General features: G+C 43.6%; 1 protein-coding gene across 1 annotated transcript in view; it reads left to right on the forward strand.

Annotated features, from left to right (window-relative positions):
• cacna1eb (calcium channel, voltage-dependent, R type, alpha 1E subunit b) overlaps positions 1-25886 on the forward strand; it is a 71453-nt gene that overhangs the window by 21133 nt on the left and 24434 nt on the right. The window contains 15 exon segments of the mRNA XM_008291122.1: positions 11801-11904; positions 14183-14341; positions 17781-17971; positions 18046-18149; positions 18249-18364; positions 20021-20074; positions 20694-20774; positions 21156-21365; positions 21477-21589; positions 22384-22496; positions 22618-22749; positions 23004-23073; positions 23432-23549; positions 24529-24596; positions 24686-24750. Coding sequence (XP_008289344.1) covers positions 11801-11904; positions 14183-14341; positions 17781-17971; positions 18046-18149; positions 18249-18364; positions 20021-20074; positions 20694-20774; positions 21156-21365; positions 21477-21589; positions 22384-22496; positions 22618-22749; positions 23004-23073; positions 23432-23549; positions 24529-24596; positions 24686-24750 — 1698 coding nt within the window.

Raw genomic sequence — 25886 nt, forward strand, 5'->3', positions numbered from 1 at the left:
TGGAGCTGGTCAGACTGCAGAAGGCAGAGGAAGAGAAGGAGGCACTGCAGCAGGACTATAAGGAGCTGCAGAAGGAGGAGGTCGAAGAAGAAGTGGAGGAAGACACACACCTGCAAGAGGAGATCTCCACAGAAGAAGAGCAGGTGGAAACAAACCTGCTGGAGGAGAAAAAAGTCTTGGAGGACGCAATTCAAACTGTGGAGGTCAAGAATGAAGAGGTTCCTACCAAGACTAAAAAGAGCAGGAGATGCTTCAGCTTCTGACGAGAAAGACAGAGGAGGAGAAAAGACTAAAAAAAGAGAAAGAAAAGGCAGAAGAAGGCTCTGAAGCAGCAACAGGCCAAAGCCAAAGACAAAGGCCTGGCTGCACTGAAGGAGTGTGGCGGCGACCAGAAGGTGGACGAAGCTGCTGCTGGTTCAGGCCGGACAGCAGCAGCTCCTCTGCCTCCCCCCACCTCCCCTTCATCCTCCCCTTCTCCTCACCCATCCTCCACCCTCCACTCCTCCTCCATGACTGTCCCCCATCTCTCCTCCACCCTCATCCCTCCTCTTCAGCCTCCACCCATCGTCCCTCAGGGCAGCACGGAGGCTCAGTGGTTACCGCTGCAGCCTCACAGAGACGCCTCCACCTCCTCTGTCTGTCCGGCTGCTCGTCTTACGTATATGCAGCTCGTTTGTCGGCCACCTTAGCTTTTCCCTCAACTAGCTTTACCTGTCTCGCTCACCCTTGTCTGCCTCTCAGGTGAAGAGCTCACTACTGCCCCTAGAGGCCAGGGGCACCTCTGTTGTGTGACTGGATATGCAGGGTTTTCTTTTTGCAGCGCGTTTGTGTACATGCATGTCGGCCATCGTAGATAATAGAAGAAAATAGAACAGACTTTATTTATCCTAGACCTGGGAAATTATTGTACACAGCAGCATCCAAAAACATAGAAAGAGAGTCCAAGACAATAACAATAAGTAAGTAATATGCATCCAGCAGGTCCAAGGCCCCACCGTCTCCGGTTGGGCAGTCCACATACTGGCTGGATGTGGGGAGAGTGGTAGAGAGCGATGTGTGGTTAAAGTCTCCTGAGATGACCACCAGAGACTGAGGGTGTGATGTTTGCAGCTGGGACACTGAACTCTGGATGAGCTCACAGGCCGCAGCAGCATCAGCCGATAAGATCAGATCAGATCAGGATAGGCATATATAAGCATTTTGCTTCCGCCTATGGCTTTTCAGTCACTATCTTGTTTGTATGAACTGTTTATAAGTTTTTTTTGTATCCTAAGATGACTGAATAACTTCATTCAAATTCAAAAAAATTCAAAAAAGTCTTTGCAGTGGTCAAGTAGAGCGCACATTGACGTATCCTTGTCCATATTTTGATGTTGCTTCTAGAAATAATCATCAAACAAAACCAGAGTCTTTGAATTGGTCGACGGGGTCACCAGAGAACAGTTTCTAGCTCACACGTCTTTTGCAGCGCTCCTGTGTGCATGAAGCTGCTGCCGCTCCGGAGGGAGCCGTGTGGAATGGCAAAAGTTTCACAAAGAGCAACGATGTGGGGGAGCGCAGTAACATGAGGGGATCCATCCAGACCTCTGCAGCTCGGCCCTTCATCTCTGTTTGAGGCTTGCTGCTGGAGGCTGCGCGAGCCGACGCTGGCACGAAACACCAGAACCTGTAGGTGCTCGCGTTGCATCGTGGGTCCGTAGCGAATGCGGGAAAGTTCTGTTTTAATCCCGCTCTGTGCTTGAAATTAAATTCTCAGGTTGGGAGATGCTGGACTGAACTACCTAACTGATTACAAGACTGCAGTTTATCAGTCATGGGGCTTGTTCTCCCTGCAGAGAGAGCGCTTTTCTTTTCATACTTTATGCAAATTCTGCTGATCATGCTTCACTTCTGAGGAGGATTTGCATTGTTCTCCCACCGCCGTTAAAGAGTAACAACACCAGACTGAGCAGCGAAGTCTTTGTGCCCTCTCTGGTTTCGGTCCAATCTCACCCACCATCGCTTTAATCGGCTGTAACCGCGGCCAACAGCAAAGTCTGTGAAGTGCACTCGTACATCACAGCGCCGAGGCGAGAAGATTAACCGCCGGAGGTCAACAGAGGCAGTGTTTCCAGGGCGTAGTGAGCTATGCGTTTCTGTGCTTTGTGCAGACTCAACAGGTGAAGTTAAACTATTCCAGCTGACATCACGTACAGGGTGAAATACAGTCGAGGCTCAGTTCCAAAGGCGACCGGGCCTTTTCTGTGAGGGCTTTGGAACGACCTGCCTGAGGAAATAAGGCTCGCGGATTCAGTATCACTTCTTAAAATCCACTTTTATAGACTCGCTTTTGAGTGATGTTCTCTTTTCCCTTTTATTTCCCTGCTGTCCTTCTCTCTTTTCTCTTTCTTAATCAACTTTTATCTTCAGCTTTTATCTTAATTCCCCTCTGTGATGTCGTCTTTTTAATCAGTTTTACTAGTTTTATTATAATACACCTTCCAGTAGGTGTTCCTTCATTTTTGTTGTGTGCATTTTTATATTTTGAGCGTTCGCCTGCACTTTCTAGACATGTTGTGTTGCTTGTTGTATTTTTTTATTATGTAAAAGCACTTTGTGAGTTCTGTTCTTAAAGGTGCTATAAAGTTTATTATTATAAGATGCCCAACTTTGTACAACTCGCACATCTTCTTCTGTGTTACCGATTGCAGCTGTGGCTTGATTTGGTAACTGACGACCTGATTTCCTGCCACCTATCTGACACATTTTCTAGTCGCACATATGCTGCTTCCCTCTCTCCCCACTTCCACTCACAAACACACACTCAAACACACATGCCCCGACTCTCTCTCTCTCTCTCTCTCTCTCTGTCGCTCTGGTGGCGCAGCACAAGTAAGTCAGACTTAAAAGAAAACACACATGTGTCATAGAGGCCGGCCGGGAATAAAAAATCGAGGCCACTGGGCCAGCGCTGCCGGCATTCATTCCATTTCGTATTAATGAATTGCTAGAAGCAAATCTGCTGGGACACCGAGCTCAATTAAAATCCTTAATCTGAGTGAAGAGTGTGTAGCAAAAAGGACCGCAGCTAGAACAACTTAGCCACGATCCAATTTGAATCACCGGGATTCCTAAAATGGTCAATTATGTCCCGCGGCACACAGATTGCCACAGGTGGACGCGGCGGCGCTTTGATTAGCAGTGAATCGTCTCCCAGATGACTTGTATGTGTCGCTCCGATTCCGAGGTCGCAGGTGCAGATTGTTGCTGTTGAACCTGTTGCCCTCCTCTGGGTAGATTAGTTCCAACAACTCCCTAATCAGGCCCGACGATATTGATCCCAGCTGGGGATGCACACATGCCTCTGCGCGTCGGCCTCTGATCGAGTTGCGTATCAGGTTTCCCGTGATGCCGTCCCTCTTTTTCGGAGTGTGACACTTTTGCTAAAATTGCTGCTCTTTAGACAGGATGAATAATACAACTGGGTGGGAGTTGGGAGTGATTCATTAAGCCATCTGGCACGAAGACAGACACACAGGAGTGAGATAAGTCATACATGCATCGCTGGATTAACCAATTACGGAACAAAAACGTTGTCCCCCATCCGCCGTCCTCTGTGCGTTTTTACCCCGTCGCCTCCAAATTACCAGCAAACAGCTTGTATAGGTTGTTTTTTTGTTTTAATTTTGAGTAAAAAATAACAAGTGGCCACTTTTTGTGTGAGTTATATCTATTTGTGGTGATTTATTCAACAGGACTTAAATGAAAAACAACATTTAAACGAGCTTTTGGACACATTTGCAGCCAAGTAACCCCTTTAGTGGATGTGAGGGGAGTGTTGTGCCCCCAACAACCAGCTGCACCAGCTGTTAGGTTTAATTTAACCCAGTTATAAAGCTGTTTACTAACCGGAGTTGTTCCAAATGAGGCACTTCTTACAAATGGATGAATTACTCTGCCACGTGTAGCTGAACCAACACTGTTGACCTGTTGATGTTTATTGAGCAGTTATGATGATGAAGAAATTCTCCACTCAGACCATCTTGTTGATATATATATAAAGAAGTTTATTTAAACAAGTACGATATCTCAGACACCATTGCTTCCCTGTGAGAGAATCCAAAGCCAAAAACAGGCATCCTCCAGAATACACTTAACCACTGGCTTATATGGAGGCGTTGTTTATGTCAAACTAAGAACAAATGGTTCAGTCCGTCCTCTAGACAATGAGGCGACTTTCCTTCTATCACTCTTGTTGAAACACTCTAAAACCATGTGTGGAGCCTTTGACCTGGGCATCTTACACCTTCAAAACCCATGAGGCAGAATATCAGATACCACATCGTTTACAGTGAACAGCAGACGACTCGTTCTCTAAAACACATACTTGTCCATATGTACATGTAGTATTTAAAGACTAGTTGCTGTGATATATTGTTGGTCTGCTGTTACTGTTATTTTTGGATGTTAGACTGCAGTTTGTTTGCATTGGATTGAATGGCACCTTTTCTACAATCTCAAATCCTTCCTTCGGCTTTAACGATGCAATAAATTTACCAGTCAAGTCCCGTCCAGGAGGTCTAGGGCAGCTTCCAAACTTGTGTGTTTTTGTTGCTGTAGTTATTCCAAGGTCAAGCTGCAAATGCAAATTGTGGCCAAAGGCGTTTCCAGGCATGGCGGTGACTCTCGCAATGAATCCCGGATTCGATGAGCATCTTGAGATCTGAGTTGAAACGAAACGGCTTCGGTCTCGAGCCTGAATCTGCTGTCAGAACTGAGCTGTAAAAACAATAGGTTGCAGTCCCGAGTGGGTTTTCTTTGGGAAAAACAAATACCCGACCATTTATTCTATGACTAATTGTGAATAAATGCCTCTTTTTATGTAATCCCAATTCAACAGAAGAGTACTAATGTTGCCATTAGACGCATGGTTTATGTTTTTCCAGATTTAATTCAAAGCCATTAATTTGCTGATGCATTATGTTAATGTTGATTCAGCTGCACATTACCATCTGCAGAGCTGTGCTGAAATGGTGAGCAACGTGAGGCTGCTGATTACTGTAGTTTTTTGGTGGTGTTCTTCGTGTAGGTGGAGGTGTGTGGGAGAGGCTGCATTCTGTGCTTGTAATGAATTCATCCTCTCCAGAGCCAGTTTGGTACAATGCTGTGCAACAGTGCTTCACTTAAAGATCCTATGTGAAGAGATTATCCTCTCGCTGTGAACGTGAACTCGCTGCAGGATTGTGACACGTGTGCAACTATCTCGTCTTTTATTATGTCGTCGCCTCGCTGACAGCGTTGCTAAAGCGATGATATGACCGTTTGTACCATCAGATGGTGTTGAATAAGCAAAGTTACCCATGTAGGACAATTCAAGCGAGATGGCTCCACAAAGTGTTTCGATTCTAAAGGAAATCACTGGAAATGGAGATTCCAAAATAAAAGCATGAAACTAAAAGAAGCAAAATTAAAAATAACAGTGTTTTACGGCTAGTTTTTGTTTTTTAGGAAGGAGGTCAGTCAGTTTGGATATAATCGTGTAAATTGTTTGACGTGTGGTGAACAGTAACTAAATGAGGGTCTAAACGTTTCATGATGCACAAGCAGATTTGTGGAAGCCAATAATGTAATAATGGCCGATAACGTAATAAATTTGCACTTTTTAAAATGTAATATGCCAATAACGTGATTAAAGTCCCGAACTGATAACGTAATAACTACGTTATTGCAATTACAAAGATTTTTATTTTACCAGGCCAATAGCATAATAACTCATTATTAGCCAAAAGATATTACGTTATCGGTTCAGGTCTTTTACTACGTTATCGGCCATTATTACATTATTGGATTCCGCGAGGTTAACAATATAAGCATCCATCCAGCATCATGAAGTGCTTTAATGCATCTCTCTACCATTTTGAACAGGAATGAAGAATTTCAAACTGAATTCACCTTTTTATACCCAAACCTGAGCCGGCTCACTGGGCTTCTCTGAGGAAATTAATCTAGCATCACATTCAACCACAATTTTTTCTGCTCAGGAATACAAGTAAAAACCTGTACTTTGACATCTTAACCAAGAAATAATAATAATGTGTTTTACTGTTTTTTTCTGCTATTTTTTCAAAAACAGTAAATTTAAAAAATATCAGAAAAAGGTTGCACCCGGTCTCCATAAAGCACAAAACATGCACTGCTATTTCTGTCCTAAGTTATTTGCAGTTACCAGCCATTTTGTAGTGATTTTTTTTTTTCTGAAAATGAGGTTGCACCAGTGCAGCTCTTGACTCACTGGAGGTAGACTGTTGGTACAAGCCTGCGTCGTTCCTGTGGCATTCGCTTTCCCTTCCGGCTGGTTACAGTTTGGGGACATCATCGCTACATCCTGGGCTTTGCGCCTCCCAAGGCAATTGTGTTTATTTGAAAGAAGTGGAAGCGAGTGAGAGCGCTCTGCTTCCTATAGCGGGTGCAGCCAGACCGTTCTACAGCAGGGACACAGTGAGGTGTGTAGGAAGCCATCTTAACATCTAATGGCTGAGTTTGACAACCTGGGAATAAAATTGCAGACAACATGATTTTGACTGGTTGTAATTACGCTGTGACTGGCAAGACTTTTTATTTCAGACATTTCTAACATAATTAGTCAAACTATCTCGTGTGCGATGCTGTTCATGGAGACTTGCCATTGGATATATTCGAAGCATTTAAACAGTGTTAGCAGAAGTAATGGCGGCTGATGTGGTGGCTAAGATGGTTAGAAAACAGGAAGAGCTCATCAGCGAGGCGTTTGTTGAGAATGAGAGCTTCATTCTTGAGAGATTTGTGGTTGAAATTCACCAGAACGTCAGCGTCGGGCTGCTCTGACGTGACGGTGAAACGGCTTGTCATCTGCGGTTACAGCTGCAGGGCTGTAGTATGTCTGACAAGCGAGCCGCCGCCTCCACTCGCCATCACTTCTGACATAATTACAGATACGTCATGTTGTCCAGTCGAAACTGTGATTACTGTATATCTATTTCAAGATATTTGCAGCATCATTCTCACTAATTCAAACTGAATTCATGATGTCCAAGAAGGATGATGTAGAAATCTAAACTAAAGGTTTGACTTTCAGTTCAAGTTTTAAATAATTACAGTTTAGTTTGAACTGAAGATGTCTGTAATGAGAAGGAAAAATTCTGAATATCTGAAATGAAAATTGTGGATTGGAAGAAGGAAGAACATCATCATCATCATCACACCAGTTCCGTTCATCACCACCTTCATCATTGATAGTTTGCCAGCTAGTCACCACATCGACGCTAGGAGGAGTTTTAACCAAGACTACAATACAACTGCCAATTTCTTCAAGGTGTTTCTGGTCAGCTGATGCCTATATGAGTATCACAAAGGCTAAAATCTCCGTTGCCACTTCTGAACCTATAGTAAAGGTTAGTATCTCTCACAACCACTAATCCTCAGAAATCAATAAAATGTCAGATCATAATCTTCGCTATTGTTCTGCAAGGGGTAGAAAGAACATCTGGAACATCCAATAATGTGCTCAGGCAGAGAATTAGGATAGAAAGTGATATGCACCTATTTTCTTAGGGCAATTTGATATGTACATGCTTTGAACTGAAAGTGAGAGCCTGTTGACAAATGAGAAAGACGGAAGCATTGATCCCGCGGTGCGAAGGATTAAGACATGGATAGCACTGCCAGACCTTCCAGACCGAACTCAGCTGCACATCGAGATAACTCACACCCTGCATCCGGACATGCACATAACTATATCCTGTTGTGCAACTGATGGCTGCAAACTGCTTCCTGTTGCTTAGAAGAACGTGACTGACGGGGCGAGGACAGACAGAATTGATGCAACGAGACATAAAAGGTGAACCAAGAGATAGAAATGAATAGGGAGATCTCTCAACAGGTGCTGTCTCGCAGGATTGGGCGAATTGTGTGCCAAGAGATATGGACGTATCTGTGCACCAACGAAAGGAGGCGCTAAGTCTAAACTACTCCCCACCTTCGTTCTAGAAATACAAATTCTTGTCACTGCATAAAAACTGTCTGTGTTGAGGAAATATCATCCTTTGCTGGGGAAGTTGGTTACAGATTGCTGCCTGTGATTTTCTGAACCAGCACTGGATCCTTGTACAAGTAAAATGAATTGTTTTGCAGAATAAACAGGGGGTCTTCTATCTCAAAAAAAAAAAAAAAAAAGCACGCCTCAATAATTATCAGAAATGTTTATTATGCTGAATAATATAGTGCAAGCGTGTAGAGAATAAATAAAAAAAGGACCAAGAATTGAACCCTGTGGGACGCCAACAATGTTTTCTGATCTCAAACAGGCTAAATGCAAATTCTTCTGTACAGCAACTTGAGTATACTGTATATATATATATGTATGTTGTTGAAAGCTGACTACTAAAAAAAAAATGTTGGGCTTCATCGATCTTGGCCATTTCAGTTGTTTCTGCTTCTGCAGGAAAACAATTTCTAAACTAAACAGAAGGAAAATGACCTCTGTGTATGTGTAGGGATGATTCACGAGCTACCACAAGCAGACAGAATATTTGCTTTAATTTTGAGGGAGCCTCCACTGAATTGTTGTGCTCAAAGTGCAGCCTTGAAGGAGCTGTGCTACTGCCTGCCTTTGTTCAGTGTGTTTGGTTTGAAGGCTATTTCCACAGACTCCCACTCCTGTGCTCCCTCTCCGTCTCAATGTCTCTCGCTGTGTCATCTCTTTGTCTGACACACTCACTCAGTCGGTACGTTTACATGCTCGCTAAAACCCAATTACTGCTAATAACTACACTCCGTAATAGTGATTGTTTGGCATCCTCATTAGTGCCACAAAATAACAGAAAGGAAACAGACAGACTTCATTTGTCATGTTCGTTAATTCAACTTGATTTAAAATGCCACCGCTGCTGGCTGAGCTGTGATTGCTGTGGTATTTAGTGATCGCCTGTAGAAACAACACTTGTGACGCACGCACGCACACAATACAGAAACAGTGTCAGAGTACAGCATGTACAGTAGTGTGACGCCCGTGCTATGCATCGATCAACCTTCAAACCACTGCCAGGTGAGCGGCACGGTGCCCTCGCTGCAAAGACAGAGGGTCAAGAGCCCGGGGCATCGACCTGGCCTCCAAACTGTGTCCTGGGTGCAATTACGAGCCGTTGATCTTTTAAAGCTGACAGAAGTGCTAATGTGGTATTTTAAGCCTTTTCTTGTGTTTGCTGCTCTTTTGTGCAGCGCAGGGCTACACAGAAATTGCTCCTGAAATTTCCGTTCCAACTGGAAAAAAAAAGAAGAAAGAACGTGTAGGGTGTTTTGTATTAGATCACACACAACACGACCAGTTTCCTTCCAGCGAAAGCAGTTGTGATGTTGTATAATGCCTGTGGATCTGTTGATGTTGACATGCTAGCATGCTGTTAGGATTGTTTTTGTTGTGTAATCAGCCTGTTTATATATAGAAATATTCAAAATATCAGGTGTGAATGCATGCGTGCATATGCTAATTGGAGTGCGTGGGCGCCAGGTGGTGATTGGTGGATCAGCTGCTGGCTTGCAGATGATTGGCTCCTGGCTGACGATGCAAAGAGCCAAGATGGCGCCTCGCAGGTGGAAGCTGGACATCCTGCCTTCCTCTCCTCCCAACCTGTCTGCCTGTAGCTTTTGTGGAGGGCTTTGTCAGTCTTGTGAAGTGGAGTTTGTAGGGGTGGGCTGCCGTGTTTGTTCAAGACAGAGATTTAGCAACTGTGTGTTTCATATTGGTTCGTTGGTTTTGGTTAGCTGATCTTGTTTATGTTTCTTTCATCAGATCTGTTCGTGTGGCTGCATGGGCATTACATATATTACAGATATTTAGCAGGTGTCATGCTCTACAATTTACAATTTTACTGAGCAGCTTTTGTCCAAAGCAACATACGGAGAGTAGATCACATTCATACACCAATGGCAACATTGGGAGCCATTGGGAGCAACTTCAGGTTCAGTGTCTTGCCCAAGGAGTCCTCGACTGTGGAAGGGAAGGGGATCGAACCGCCAACCTTGCAATTGCAGGACAACCCGCTCTGCCACCTGAGCCACAGCTGCCCGGCTTAGCTTGTTAGCATGCTATCCCTTACTAGTTAGTAAAGAACAAGTGGCTGAGGGGTATGTAGGTTTTATTAGCTCAGCAGGTATTTATTCATAGTTTTGTTCAACGCTTTCTTGAGCACTTTGCTGTCGTGTGTTACAGTCACATGGGCAGATCAGAGTTGCATTATGGAGAATCCAGTGGCTTTGGAGGTTGATCTGCACTCAGGACGTCTAAGCTGCAGCAGTTTGGAGCATTATTTCTTAAAGACTGACAACTCCCTCGACTCTATAGAGGATTATTGGCCAAACTTCTGGCGTAGTCCTGCAACACTTATCTGTTGTGTATTTAAATTTGTGCATTATTTATGATTGGAAACTCGTGGAGAAGATTCCACAAAAAAGATCGGCTCAGATTCTTCCAGCTCTGTAAATTTGACGTTTCTAAGCCCGACTCTGCTGCCTCAGGATTTATTTATTTATTGTTGTTCCCAGCAGACGTCCTGCACGGCGTTCAGCGACTGTCACTTTCAGAAAAGCTTCTGTACGTTTTGGACGGTGAGCTTTCAGCACTTTGAAAGTGTTTTCAGATTTATCTGCATTAGTGTGAACATGGCCTCACTCATTCACTCACTCACTTGGCCTCTCTCCCTCCCACTGCTTTCAGGAGAGATTCTGCGTGGGTTTACACTTGAGTTTCTGCCATGTGCTTTCTACCCCCTGCTCGCACACACACACACACACACACACACACACACACACACACACACGCCCTCCCCCACACTTCCCAACACTGTCCAAAGATTTTATGAGTTTGTATATTTGTATCTGTAAGTGAATGTGTGTGTGTAATAGAGAGATGATCAAATCTGGAAAATAATTGTGATTTCTAGGATAATTTTCACAACTCTGTTTAGATATTGCTTAGCAGTGGATATTGACCCTCTCACCAGTGGCAAGAATTCATGTTAAAAACTGTCGTCTATGTGAGGATTGTTGGGTTATGTGTCAGAATCGTTGGTAGTTTCGGTTATAACATGATGCTCTCTTCATTGGAAATAACACAAAATCTGCTTCCTTTCCTCAAGGGAAACATCCAGATGTGATTGTTGCATTGGATTTTTACACAGATTGCTTATCAGCGGCTCCTGATGCTGTGTTTTTTCTTTTTTTTTCTCCACTGTTTGTGCGTGGGTGGAGGGACATCAGTGTGTGTGTGGGCACATGTGAGTAGAGATGCCTGCCAGGTGTATGTGGCTGTGCATTCTTTGTCTCTCGCCAGGCAAGTCTGAGTGCACTAAATGAATATACCGTAGCACTCGCCGGCTGCACAGTCATCTGCACGACATCAAATCCGTTTGTTATTTGCCTTTTTCCTTTAAAATAAATGACTCATTTCAAAAAACTGACCTTCGGTTACATCCATTTGGCGCCTTTTGTCTATTTTTGAATTCGATTTTTCAGACGCCACTGACAAAAACCATTCATCTCAAGACAGGAAAGAGAGGTTTTGTACCAGATTTAGCTGCTAATGACTGTTTTTTTTCTTTTCTTTTTTTATATGTCCCTGTTGCATCGTCTGTATCTTAACCCAAATGTCTTTCTCGTTTTTAGGCCATCACAAATAATGAAAGCTATTAATCTCAAAAAACAAAGTGTATTTATAGATACATGTCTAGCATTCCTGACATCAGTGTTTCAGTCTATATAATGTCTACGTCATGTGCGTGTCCACCAGGATCCTGGCCACTGCTGGTGCCCACATGAACATCCCAGTTGACCTGCGGACCCTGAGGGCTGTGCGAGTGCTGAGACCTCTCAAACTCGTCTCTGGGATCCCCAGTGAGTCACTTACTAACCCCATGTCGTGAATTCAAACTAAGTGGTTTAACTCCTATGTCTGGATCACAAGGGCTGTTTTTTTTCCACAATGTGTGTGTAAGAAAAACTTTGAAGAGCGACCAATTTACATATAAATCCATTCCTAAACTATTCAAGTGAACAGCAATACCCTTTTCTACACAAAATTGTCTTTAGGTTGTTTTTAGTCACATATTAACTTGTGTTCATTTTCCCATAAGGGTGCAGTACATTGCCATACAATGCCATATTTTGACTTTTCCTACGCATCATAGGAACGACGCAAAACAGTGTAAATGCACCATCAAATTTCATCCGTATGTCATGCGGAGAAAGCTTGCGTATGAATGATTTTTCGCCTATTGCTGTGTTTGTGCTGTAAGGACTGCATTCTGTTTGGTTTGTCCTGAAGCTATCCTCATTATAGTTCAGAGTTAGAAGCCAGTACATGTGGGTCAGTAATCTCCTAAACATTTTTTTATTATACAGATGCAGTTTTTGGAATGATACAAATACAGTTAATGGACTATTTAAAATTTTTTAGTATTTTTAAGGATTCAAGTTGCCAACAAGTGTTGGTGAACAGAAATAATTTGCAGACAAAGAGGAAAATGTCTAATAATATGATAAGAGGAACCTGCACAGCAAAATATCTAAAGCCTTGGTCACAACCAGCCGTAAGGCTCCTACGGCCTGTCTGCGTCCACGTTACGTGCAGAATGGCACTTAAGTCAGTCTTGCGAAATTACTAGGTCGCAGACTCGTAAGCACATACAGAGGATTTGTCAAAAAAATTCTTTGAATTCTCTAAGAACAGCGATGCAGCAAGTGTAACTCGCTCCCCCCGCAAGGAGTTTGTAAGAGGTGCAATTTTTAAGGTACCGTGGGAAGAAAATCCGTAGTCTAAGACGCATGTTGCACACAATGAGAGAGCAAGTGCACCTTGTGTGCTAAATATGCACGCACTCACAACTCATGAACAAAATGGAACGCACGGCGGGCGTGTGTCACCTCACGTCAGGAGTATAAAAGGCGTGCTCACGCCGCACGCTCGTGTTTCACCAGCGATCGTCGATTGCATTGTTGCTTCAAACTAATAATGGATATGCCATGTTATAATCAGCTTTGTATTGCTTGAAGTAAATCTACCTTTGCAAACAAGAGTTCATTTTAATGTCTGAAGCAGCAGCAGGATTTTCTACAAATCCATGTGACTAGAGTCACTTCAGCTCTGACTTCACTGTTTCTGAGCTGAGTGTCCTCTTGTTACCACTAAAGAGTGAGTTCAGTTACTGACTGTCCAGCCTGATACACAGAGACAAGCTGAGCACACACACACACACACACACACACACACACTCACACACTATATTGGGACATTAACGTTAATGTTTTTAAGAGGTAATCATTACCGAATATGTGTAAAAACATTTATATATATATATGAAAATCAGTGTTACAGCTAGTACGTGTCTCCGTTGGAGGAGTGGGTCGGTCCCTGGAGATGCTGCTGGCCGGTATCAGCTGGAAGTCGGTACCGGGGCTGACAGTGATGCTGCAGGCGAGCTGTCACCGCCAAGTCGTCAGGATCTGTGTGTGCGCGACACGAAACATGAGATCCTATTTATTTTCATCACTATTTGTTAAAAAGTTTTAGCTTTTGTCCTGAAATCAATTTGTATCGTCCCTGATCTGTTTTTTATCGCCCCGGGACGACGGGACGTCCTTAAGCTCAAACCCTGTCAGTATATGAACAGAATTTACAAGACAGCACATCAGCTGATCGCCAAAGTGTCTCTGTTTTGTTTTTTTGGAAAATCACGCCAAACTGACCGTCAGTACGTCACCAGGAGCGCATGAGGCAGGTGTGACTTACTTTCTCCGTGTGCGTTCCATTCTTTTCACAAGGGGTGAGTGCGTGCCGTGTATGCAGGTAGTGAGACAAACTCAAGCAGTGAGTACAGTTTCTGCCGCACATTGCAATTACCATCCCTGCTTGAACAGACATCCCACGTCGCCCCTGCGATTCGCAAGGCAGACTTGCTCCTTTCTGACGGAGCCCTTCCAACCTTTCCTCTCCCTCTACGACCTCTACGACCTTCACAGAATTCACGGAGGACGTACAGTCCCAAAAGTCGCGCGTCCGGTTGTGACCGAGGCTTTAGCAGTGTATTTGTGTAGTTGTTGTGTTATTTTGTGTTTCTCTGGTTAATCTTGAAGAGGATGTCTTTTTTTTTTCCTTTTTTTTCTTTACTTTAAGGCCTGCAGATTGTGCTGAAGTCCATCATGAAGGCCATGATCCCGCTGCTTCAGATCGGCCTCTTGTTGTTCTTCGCCATCCTCATGTTTGCCATCATCGGTCTGGAGTTCTACAGCGGGAAGCTCCGCTCCACCTGCGAGCCCGCAGATGACATTTTGGGTAAGATCTGTACAAACTGCTCGCGGTTTCTTCTAAAAGCAATATGAAGTGAGAAGTTTGTAGTGAGGTACAGCTTTGGAGTCGATCAGAGAGTCTTTCACAGTTGGCAAGCTCAAGGCCGGGATAACTTTAGACGTGAACTCTGCGGTGGTTTATCCCATAGAGGCAGGTGCTCTTCAGAACATCAGGTCCCTACAGATGGTAAATGATGGATAACATTCCAAGTGTAAGTTCATCAACCTTCACCAAATGATGAAGACTGATGGCGACGACTTTTCGGGGCTCCAGACGAACTCTTTCATGCGGAACACCGGTGCGATCAGCCCACCTTGTCACAGGCAAAGCTCATTATTTGCTGAACATTTTCTTGTCAACAGACACTACAATTTCCCAAAACGCCCCACATTGCAGGCTGCGTGGTGTGCTCAGGCAGGTGTGCGACCAAAAAACAATGTGAAGCGAGTAAACCAGGGCGTTCTCGTGTCAGATTTTTCCAAAATGAAGCCGAGTGATTTTTTTTTTTTTTTATAAGCGGAAAAAACATTGGAGAAGACCGCATTTGTAAGTGTAAATACCACATTAGTAGGTCGTGATCATGTAATAGTGGGAAGCTAATATCATGTATAGTAATGTTCATTTAGTGTTGCAGCCCTACTTAGCCATTGTAATTGAATGAATGGCGTTTTTACTTCAGCAGTTCTGTCGGCGTCTCTGCAGCCTGATGATCGTCATGCACTCGCATCAACGCAACCAACACGCTCAGAAAGAGGCCGCAAATGCAACCATAGATCTATCTATCCATCCATCTATCCATCTATCCATCTATCCATCTATCTATCTATCTATCTATCATCTATCTATCTATCTATCTATCCATCTATCCATCTATCTATCTATCTATCCATCCATCCATCCATCTGTCCATCCATCCATCCGTCCATCCATCCATCCATCCATCCATCCATCCATCCATCCATCCATCCATCCATCCATCCATCCATCCATCTGAGCATGCTTGAAACCACATAAATGCAAATCAAATGGGATGAGGATCAAATGATCAATGAGGAAAGGTTGACCAAGAAGTGGCCAGTCAAGGGCAGGATACAACATCCTTCACCTTGCTGGTATGGGCGGAGGATGTGGTGGTAACCATAGGAGCTAAAAAAAACAGCTAGCCACACACACACACCCAGGGTCACTTCACGCTAGCCTGAGAGTAAAAGTACAAGAGAGTTCGCTCCAGTTGACAACCACCGCTCAAAAATACTTTTACTTGATGAAAAGGTTGTTTTTTTTTTGACACCAGAAAACCTGCATTCAGGGACTGACCTCGATGGCTGCATCGCTCAATAAACAATCCAGAGTCAGGACAGCTGAGCAGCTCAGCTGATCCTCACAAGGAAGAAGGCAAGAATGTCTGGTGTAAGTTATGTGGAGGGGCGAGACGGACGTGGTGGAGCTTCTGTGATTGGTCAGTCCAGGGGCTGCATCCCTTAATGAGACCCAGAGCGAGGTTTGACACAGAACAGGCGAAATAACGTGAAACCAAACGTCCTCCGCATCAGTCTTTACACTCATCGTCCGGAGATGTTGATGAAATCACACTTGGAATGTTTCGTTATCCATCAGTTTAAAGATGGATTTTCTGATGTTTTGAAGAGCAGCTATAACATTACTACTGACAGAAAAGAAGATTTTCAATCAGAGTTTGTTTTTTTAATATTCATGAGTGACTGATTCACCACCAGGTGTACAAAATCTGTGATTGTTCTCGGGCAGAGGGTGTGAATGTCTTTGTTTTAGGAGCTGAGGCCTTCGCTAGATTACAGTAGCTCAGACGTGTTATTAGCGTTGTTGCTCGCTGATTTCGCTGCTGATTAGTCAGTCAACATCTACTCTGTAATCATATGCTGCACAATAGCATTTACTGTCATCACCCTGCACAACTTAGAGATACTAAACCAAGTTCACATAAACCTGCCCAACCCTTAATTCCCCGGTGGGCTCTCAACATTTAAATGTCCTACTACTCTATTGCGCTACTCTAAAGTCGTTCATTTTAGGTAACAAAAACCAAAATACGTGTTTATGTAATGAGGACACCAGGATGCATAATGTGCAATGCAGTGATTGTTTAGATGTTGGACAAAAGTAGCTTGAAATTAATCCAGCAGCCTTTTAACGTGGCTTAGTCAACAATTTACACGCATTTTGTATCCTGTTTGTTTAATCTGCATGAAACCAAGTGTGGTTTTAAACAGGTAGGATGTACACTAACATGTTACAGGCAGATTTAGTTTAGTTATGGAGACAGAGAATCGTCTGGCCGCCTTCAAATTCATTTCATATATTTTTGTTGGCATCTCAGTGGCTATTTTAGCCCTGATTATGGGTATAAATGTGTAGCTGCACAGTTGCACTTTCAATCAATAGTGAAAACACTGTGTTCAGAGGTTAACGCTCTGAACTCCAAGCTGTTTCTGGGGGGTTTTTAGTGCTCATTTTTCACTGCAAAATAACATTCTGTACTTTTAGGGAAACAGCTCGGCCACAGCGAGAAGTCAAGACAACTCAGGATGTCTTCTGTGCAGTAGAAGCTCTCGTGGATTAGAATTTCTTTATTTTACACAAAATTGAAGAAACCTCGTGTCAATGTGTAAAATCACATTTTTAAAAAGGAGACGGGTAGAATAAAGTGATTTGGTGAAATATCCTGATTTTAAGCTTAGATCTTGATTAAGACAGGATTAGTTGGGCAACTGGTTAACCGGGTGACCCATGAACAGGGGCGCAGAGGTCGTGGGTTCGAGTCCAGTCCGTGATCATTTACTGCAGGTCCTTCTCCCACTCTTCTCCCCATGTCTCCAGTCTCTCTCCACTTTCAACTATAATAAAGGCTAAAAGAGCCCAAGAAAAAAGAAAAAAAAAGACATAATTAGTTGAAGCAGGGGCTGCAAGGTGGATCAGTGGTTAGCACTGTCGCCTCCCTAGAAGGTCGATCTTTCTGCGTGGAGTCTCCATGTTCTCCTTGTGGAGCGTGGGTTCTCTCCGGGTTCTCTGGCTTCCTCCCACACAGTCCAGAAACATGTTGAGGTTAATTGGTGATTCTAAATTGTCTGTAGGTGTGAATGTGAGTGTGCTTGGTTGTCTGTCTCTAAGTGTAGCCCTGTGATAGACTGGTTACCTGTCCAGGTGAACCTGCCTTCACCCTGAGTCAGCTCAGGGATAGACTCCAGCCCCCCATGACCCTAGTGAGGATTAAGTGGTGTATAGATAATGGATGGATGGTAATTTTCCTTTCCAGACCACATACCTTTTAAACCCACTGCTGGGTTTTTGTATTTTAGAGCTTCAGACCAGCTGCAGTACACTAACACGTGACTATCTGTTATTTCGTTGAGCGGAGCACCACAACGGTTCTGTTCTGTTTTTGTAGACAATATGACTCTTGACTCATCGATGGTGAACTTCGCCTGCGGCATAAGGAAGTGTCCCGAGATGTACAACTGCACCAAAGGCTGGATCGGGCCCAACTACGGCATCACGCAGTTCGACAACATCCTGTTTGCTGTTCTCACCGTCTTCCAGTGCATCACCATGGAGGGATGGACGGAAGTTCTCTATAATGTGAGACCAAGTCCACAAATGAACCACAAGCGCTGCTATTAGATGTTTGTTAACACAACTGTTTGGGGTTTCAGACCAATGATGCCATGGGTTCCACATGGAACTGGATGTACTTCATTCCACTCATCATTATTGGGTCGTTTTTTGTCTTGAACCTGGTGCTGGGTGTCCTGTCTGGGTGAGTTCTTCTTTTCCTTTGTGTATAATAAATAATTTCCACCTTGGCTTTTACATAATGGATTAAGACAGATGTTTTTGTGCTTCTCCTTGTTTTCAGAGAATTTGCCAAGGAGAGAGAGAGGGTGGAGAACCGGAGGGCCTTCATGAAGCTACGTCGCCAGCAGCAGGTGGAGCGAGAACTGAATGGCTATCGAGCCTGGATAGACAGGGCAGGTACTGGGCAGCACCACAACCTTACACCTTTTATCACAGTGAGTTAGCAGGAAGCGAGTTGTTGATATCCAACGTGGGCTTGTCGTTGTGGGAGAGTTGCCTCAAACCCCTAAATTCAACACATATCTGGTTACGCTTGATGCATTTTGGATGTTGTTCTGCTGTCATCACTGCTTCAGACAGCCAGATGTGCAAGAGCTGTCTACACAGCTTCAGATGGTACAGTATGTTTTTAATGTTGGAGCTGTTCCTCCCTCCTTTCCAGTTAATGCCCCACATGCACATAACAAACACCAATGTGTGAGCTTTAGAAGTGCTGATGTACATGTTTGTGAAATTTATGAGAGCACCACCCAATGTCAGGTTTATACCACAGCTGACCCAAATTAACAGCATTAAAACTTACCAAAATCATGTCTTGTGTTTCTGTAATGGTTAATACACCAGTATGTAGAAGTTCTTAAATTGTGTTTTTAATGCTAAAACATAATTATTGTTGTTGTTATCCATTAATTTTCAAATTTACCGTTTAAAAGAAAATTAAACTAGTAAAGCACAGTATTATTATTTCTTCATTAAGATGTCAAATTGTAGTTATTTAGTTGCAGTCTTGAACAGAAATGTGAGTTTTAGTGGTTGAATGTGATTGATTTTCTCAGAGAAGCCCAGTGGCTCAGATTTGGGTATAAAAAGGTGGATTCAGTTTGAAAGTTTCCTCATTCCTGTTCAAAACGGTAAAATGTGGAGAGATGAGGGTGAATTAAAGCACTTCATGATGCTGGATGATATATATACTCACACACTGCTTAACAGATTAGAGAGGTGGTCTAATACATTCGTTAAGCACTGCTCATGTTTGGGACATTCACAGGGCGCCAGGTAGCTGCTTCCCTCTGTCTCCAATCGTTATGCTAAGCTAGGCTAACTGGCCTCTGACTGGTGCTCTATATTTATCACACTCTTTCCCAGAAAGTGAAAGAGTCCTGTTCCCAAAACATTAGTCTGATCCATTGATTTTTACTGTTGATTTTGTAGTACCGAATACAAATCAACCGCACTGTACAAACTGACACAATGATTTAATAAATATCTGGCCTATTTTTGGGGGGTTTTCAAAGCATTTGCTCTGCAACAGACACTTTCAGCTTTGGATCTACAGTAGAGTAGCTGAGTTGAGTTGCACAAACACACAGTGCTGTAATGGCAATCTACATTGCTGGTCTCCCACGCAAGCAGAGGGTGAGAAAAAGGTGATACTGACTCACTGACTTAAATTTGCGTGCATGTATATGAGCGCACGCGCATCTGTGTGTATTTGTGTGTTTACATGCGTGTGTGTGAGAGAGAGAGAGAGAGCTGCTGTGCATATTTATGCGTGCATGGATGTGGGAGAGTGTGGGAAGAGGGGGAGAAAACAGAGAGAGAGAGAGATGTGGCGAGAATGTGTGAGAGAGAATAAGAGCTGTGTCTTTGAAGGAGGTCATACTGGCCTCTGTGAGCAGCGTTTACATCAGTTTGGCCTCAGCTCCCGCAAATGTTTGCAGACATCCTAAACGGCACAACCCTGAAATGTATGTTTCCATGTCTGATGGCTGAGCTGTGCTTTGATGAAAACAAATACGTCTATGTGTAACCTCCGGTCTCACTGTATTACAGAGGAAGTAATGCTCGCAGAGGAGAATAAAAATTCAGGGAGGTCACCGTTGGATGGTAAGTTCACACACATCTGAGATCTGCAGTCACACCTATAGCTCGTAACACCTTCATCCACTCCAGCTACTTGTACCTTAAACATCTCTCCAGTCAACATTTTAGACTGTACAAGAGACATTCACCTGCAGGTAACCATGGCAACCGTGCTCATATTAATGTTACATTACTAGTTGACTCACAAAAACACTTGACCGTGGATGTAAGCGCAGTCCTGTGCCTCGATATAGAAAAAGATAAATATATATAAACTGTGAAGGTTTACTGTCACAGTCTGTGTGTGTGTGTGTGTGTGTGTATACTGTATGTGTGTATGCATGTACGTACACATGCTGAATAAACACTGAGCTGGCTGTTCACTTAAAAATCTTTGAAGGTTACTTGGAGGAAGCCCAGGAGATAAGGACAGAATTAGACTTTCCTTTTGGCTTCATGTATGTGTTACCAATAGCCGTCTGTGGTATGGACCCATCTGCCTTTACCGTTATTTACCTTATTGAGACCTTATTGAGCCGGTGGGCGTTATTAGTTCATATGTTGTTGTTTTTTTTTTGTATTTCTACTTGTAATTAAGTGAAATGTATTAAATCAGTTCTTTTTTTTCCGGGACCATTTTTAGTGTTAAAGAGAGCAAGTAAGAAGACGGGTGCACGAAGAGGAGCGCCGGGGGACGAGAAGTACACCGACATGTCCACTGCCAGTGAGTGGGGAACCTTTCAGTCACTCTTTACACCTTGTACTAATAACTTGTTTAACTGTAAACTAAATTTTATAATTCATCCTACATCCACCCAACCGGTCGAGGCAGATGGCCGTCCCTCCCTGAGCCTGGTTCTGTCGGAGGTTTTTTTTCCCCTGCTGGGGTTTTCGGTTCCTTCCCACTGTTGCGGACTGCTGAAGCTTATAGGGAATCCAGATGTTTTGGATTGTTGGGTGTTTCTGTTTCTGCCTTTGTGAAGCGCTATGAGATGACTTGTTGTAAATATGCGCTATTCAATATACAAATTGAATTGAATTGTACGGAAACCCGTGAAGGAAACATTCTTCTTCTCACTTCTCATCGTCCCTCTTTGTCCATCAGGCATGTCGAGATCGAGGATGAACTTCCGCAGCGGCCGTCGCGGCCCGGCGGCCTACCTGCGACGCAAAGAGCGCATGTTACGCATCTCCATCCGCCGCATGGTGAAGACCGACACGTTCTACTTGATGGTGCTCAGCCTGGTGGCTCTCAACACCATCTGCGTGGCCGTCGTGCACTACAACCAGCCCGACTGGCTCACCATCTTCCTCTGTGGGTCGTTTGATTTGTTTACTTTATTAAAGAAAATCCTAGAAATGCATCTTTTTTCTGCCTCGTTCTGCCGTTTGACTAAAACTGCTTCTTTCTTTCCAACCCCTCCAGACTATGCAGAGTTTGTTTTCTTGGGGCTGTTTCTGGCTGAGATGTTTTTGAAAATGTACGGCCTGGGTTTCCGGCTCTACTTCCATTCATCTTTCAACTGCTTTGACTGTGGGGTGAGGTCCTTCATCTCCTATACTGAAAAAAAAAGAATAAAAAGTAATATTAGCATACGTCAAACAAAAAAGTAGAATTTCTGCCGTCGTGTTAAAATGATTTTATTCAATTTTCAGAATTTAAATCAGCAGGAAAACCATTCTTACAGTTAACACATGGGAGTATTGACACAGCTGATATCTGCCCCACTTTTAGCTTGTGCTCATTTAGAGGGAAACAAAAAAAAAAAAAAGGTCAAGCGTTTACTACAACGCATTAATGAAGAGTTTTTAAAACACAGCAGCCTTTGGTGGTGCGCTCTAGCTGCTCAGGACCGGAGGTGTGTCGTTACATCCTCCGTTAAATCTGTTTATTACCTGATGATACGACCGTTTTTCTGTCATCAAGAAGGCGATTGAAAAAAAAAAAAAGAAGGCTACAGCAGCAGCTTGGTTAACTGCGATCTCTGTGGCCAACAAACTGTTAAGATCAATAGCGGTGCCACACACGCTCAGCTGCCAGTTTATTAGGTACGCCTACCCAAAACAGGAGTGCTTTTAGCTCGCGAATTTCTCTTCCTGTGATGTTTTTGTTCAGGCTGTGTGGTCGTTTAGAAGCGTTTTTGTTCTTTTTGTTCACCCCGTTTATACCAGGCTGAATAATAAAAACACCTGTATGTGTGCTGTACAGTTCAACTGCAAATTCTTATTAATTAACTGAGTGTATATCTGAGACTGTAATAAAAACTCTCCTCTAGATAGTAAAGGGTTCTGCACATGGAAGCTGTTGTTTACGTGTCTTCCGTGTGTTGCAGGTCATCATTGGCAGCATCTTCGAGGTGGTTTGGGGCTTCTTCAGGCCTGGAATGTCGTTTGGCATCAGCGTACTGAGGGCGCTGAGACTACTGAGGATTTTTAAGATCACCAAGTAAGATTGCTCACATTAACAGCTTAACGTGTCAGCCTGGGAACAGTTTTTTGTTTTCTTTTTTTTTTTTTTCTGAAACTGAAAAAGGCCCAAAGAGTGTGTTGTTTCTTTTTTTTGCCAGATACTGGGCCTCTCTCAGGAACCTGGTTGTGTCCCTCATGAGCTCCATGAAGTCCATCATCAGCCTGCTTTTCCTCCTCTTCCTCTTCATCGTGGTGTTTGCTCTGCTGGGGATGCAGATTTTCGGAGGGAGGTAAGCGCTGACGTCCTTAATTCCAAATTACTACGGACAAATCTCTGTTCTGGTGTCGATTTTGCCGTTTTATATTTCAGCCTACATATCTGATGCTGCAAACTGAACAGCAGTTTCCTCAATGGCTGATGAAGAGGAGAGGAAATGATACGTCCGGATGCAAAAATAGCTCCGCATCCTCCACCTCCTCTCAGCCCTCCTCCTATTCTTCCTTGGTCATATCTGACCCCGCTTTCTATCTGCCTTCCCTCTAGGTTCAACTTTGAAGATTACACTCCCACCAACTTTGACACGTTTCCAGCTGCCATCATGACAGTGTTTCAGGTTTGGCTCCCACAGATACCCTCGTTCTGCCTGCTCTCCATGACACATTGCACCCTGGGATATTTCTCACCCCAGGCGCAGATTAAACAACTCTGCTCACTCGCTCTCCACCCCCTGCCTCCGCTATCATCCCACACATCCATGCACACATATGCGCACATGAATATCAGACAAGGGAACAAGTGAACGAGTCCACATCAGATACGCTACAAACCAACTGCGCTGTAAAAGAGTGTTTTGATCACCATTTGTGATGCTGTGTTTTGAGGGGATACGTCTGCTGTTTGGTGTGTTTTCAGGCCAACGTGCTCTTGAATAAGCCGCGTCATTATTTAGGCTAAATAACGTTTGCCCGCAGATTCTGACCGGCGAGGACTGGAACGAGGTGATGTACAGCGGCATCCGCTCGCAGGGAGGCGTGGAGTCCGGCATGTGGTCGTCCATCTACTTCATAGTGCTCACGCTGTTTGGAAACTGTATCCTTGTTGACCTCAGAAAGTGGTCACAGAGCTCTGATGTAACCGCGCTGCCTGATCGGCGGTGCAAGTATTCGGATAGAAGCAGCAACACCACGGTTTAAAAATGGAAGTGGACAGCTGAATCATCGGACACCTAACGCTGAAAAACAATATCAGTATCATTTGCAATGTTAATTTCTCCGTGTGTATGTGCAACATCAGAGTCAGTTGTCAATTTTATGTGCCGTATTATTTTATTACTTCCTTGTCATTACCAGTATTACTTATTATTGATACTGATGCATACACTTAAAACAGTAAACCATTTGATAGCTTGCATTTATTCATCACACATTTTTCAAGATGTAATCGAGTATAACAGCAAATATTCAAGTAAAAACCTCAAGTATCTTTAATTGTATTGCGCTTGTGTAGATTAAATGTGGTTTTTCTCACTGCACACAGTAAATCTGCGTCAATCTACGTCAAATTTATGCAGCAAATCTTAAACTCGTGTTAATTTAAATACTGCTTTTGCATCCACAAGCTTCCAAGGGGTAAAATCTGTTCTTAACCTTAAGCATGAAAGATCATTTTTGCCCTCAGCATCACTTATACTGAAATCAAGGTCGATTTACTTGCTTTTCTATCTGTATCTCATGGTCTTCATCACTGAATTGAACCGATCAGGAAAACTACACTCAGGAAACTTCCAGAAACAAATGTTAGATTTCTGTGGACTCAAAACCACATCACAGCAACGGTACAGGAGGCGTCAGAGCTCACTGGATGCATGAAAAGGAAATCCACATTTGACCGACATGTGTTTTTAAACACAAACGTGATAACACCTGAGGCGTCTCTCTTTCCTTATGAGGACCGTGAGGTGTGATCGGGCGCCCTGAAAAACAAGCAAACAACTCTTGAATCGAGATTATATTAGAAATGATCAGCTGCTGCTTTTCGGCACGTTTGTTCCTAACTGCCTTCACGACAGACACGCTGCTGAACGTCTTCTTGGCCATCGCCGTGGACAATCTGGCCAACGCACAGGAGCTGACAAAGGTTTGAGTTTTGCCTCCGTCTCGTTAGTTCGCCATCGAGTTATTGGCTTTCGCTGCGTGTGTTCAGTGTACATTGATTGTCTTTGTCAGGATGAAGAGGAAGAAGAGCTCTTTAACCAGAGGTACGCCAGAGGAAGAGATGGCTTAATATCAGAGTAAGTTATTTGTTAATAACTACGATTGTTTGAGATGAGATGCCCAGAGCAGACTCACTTCAGTGAATGACTGTTTCTCACATCAGAGCTGCTCTTGTGCAAATTTGAATTGAACCGAAAAGTCTTTCAATTTGCACCAACTGAGACGTCGATGCTGTGAGAAACCTGCTCCTTGTGTTCTTTCTGTTTATTAGACGGAAGATGTTTAAAAAGCAGCAGGAATGAGTGGATAAGATGGTTACTTTCCTCAAGATTATTGACCGTGGACAGTCTGAGAAGCAGCTGTAGGCGTAACTAGCGAATGCTCCTCAGTCGCACGGTGAATGCAAGTTAGAGAGACATGCTTTAACGCACCGGCGACAAAAACTGTGAATGCAAATTGAATGTGCCTAATTTAAAAGCATGAGTCATGGCAGACTGTTTCAGCTGCATTACTGAAACTCCTCCTGTAACCGCCTTGCCCTGTGATTGGTCATGGGCAGCCTCTTTTGTTAATGAGAAGAGGATGATTTCCTGCCTCTCTCAGTGACCCTCAAGATTAATAATGCAGCAAATCGGTAGGAGGAAGACAGGAGGTGTTTTTCAGAAGGTTGTTGGGAGCAGTGGAAATGTGTCAGTCTCCTGGGAGGAGGCACACTTTGGAGTTTTTCTGCGTATTATGACTCTGATCAGATTTTCCGCTGTGACAGTGGCATTTTTTTTTTAGACGGGACAAAACTATTACAAATCCCGTATGAATACTGGAGTGTCCTGCTGGGACACATTAAGCGTCTCATTCAGAACACTGACCCGGCTCAATTAGGACACCTCAGGCCTTTTCCACCGCAGACAGATTGTCTGTGAGAGCAGGAAACGTACAGGTGTATTCAGTCACGTTAATGACGGCTGCTGTCGACTTGGGGAAGGTGCTGCTGGTGCAGACTGTCTCACTGGATCGCTGTACTGGAACGTTTAATGGAACTGAGCCATCATTAACACTTATGCTACGACAAGTCTGCTGTGAAAAAGATATCCAGACGTTTACATCCACTGTGTAAAAAGACAATAAACCTTTTCTTTTTTCTCACTGTCTGACATTAAATCAGACTAAACTCTTCCTGTTTCAGGTCAGTCAGGATCACCAACATTATTTCTAT

The sequence above is a fragment of the Stegastes partitus genome, unplaced genomic scaffold (genome assembly GCF_000690725.1).
Source record: "Stegastes partitus isolate 25-593 unplaced genomic scaffold, Stegastes_partitus-1.0.2 Scaffold719, whole genome shotgun sequence".
Classification (NCBI taxonomy): Eukaryota; Metazoa; Chordata; class Actinopteri; family Pomacentridae; genus Stegastes; species Stegastes partitus.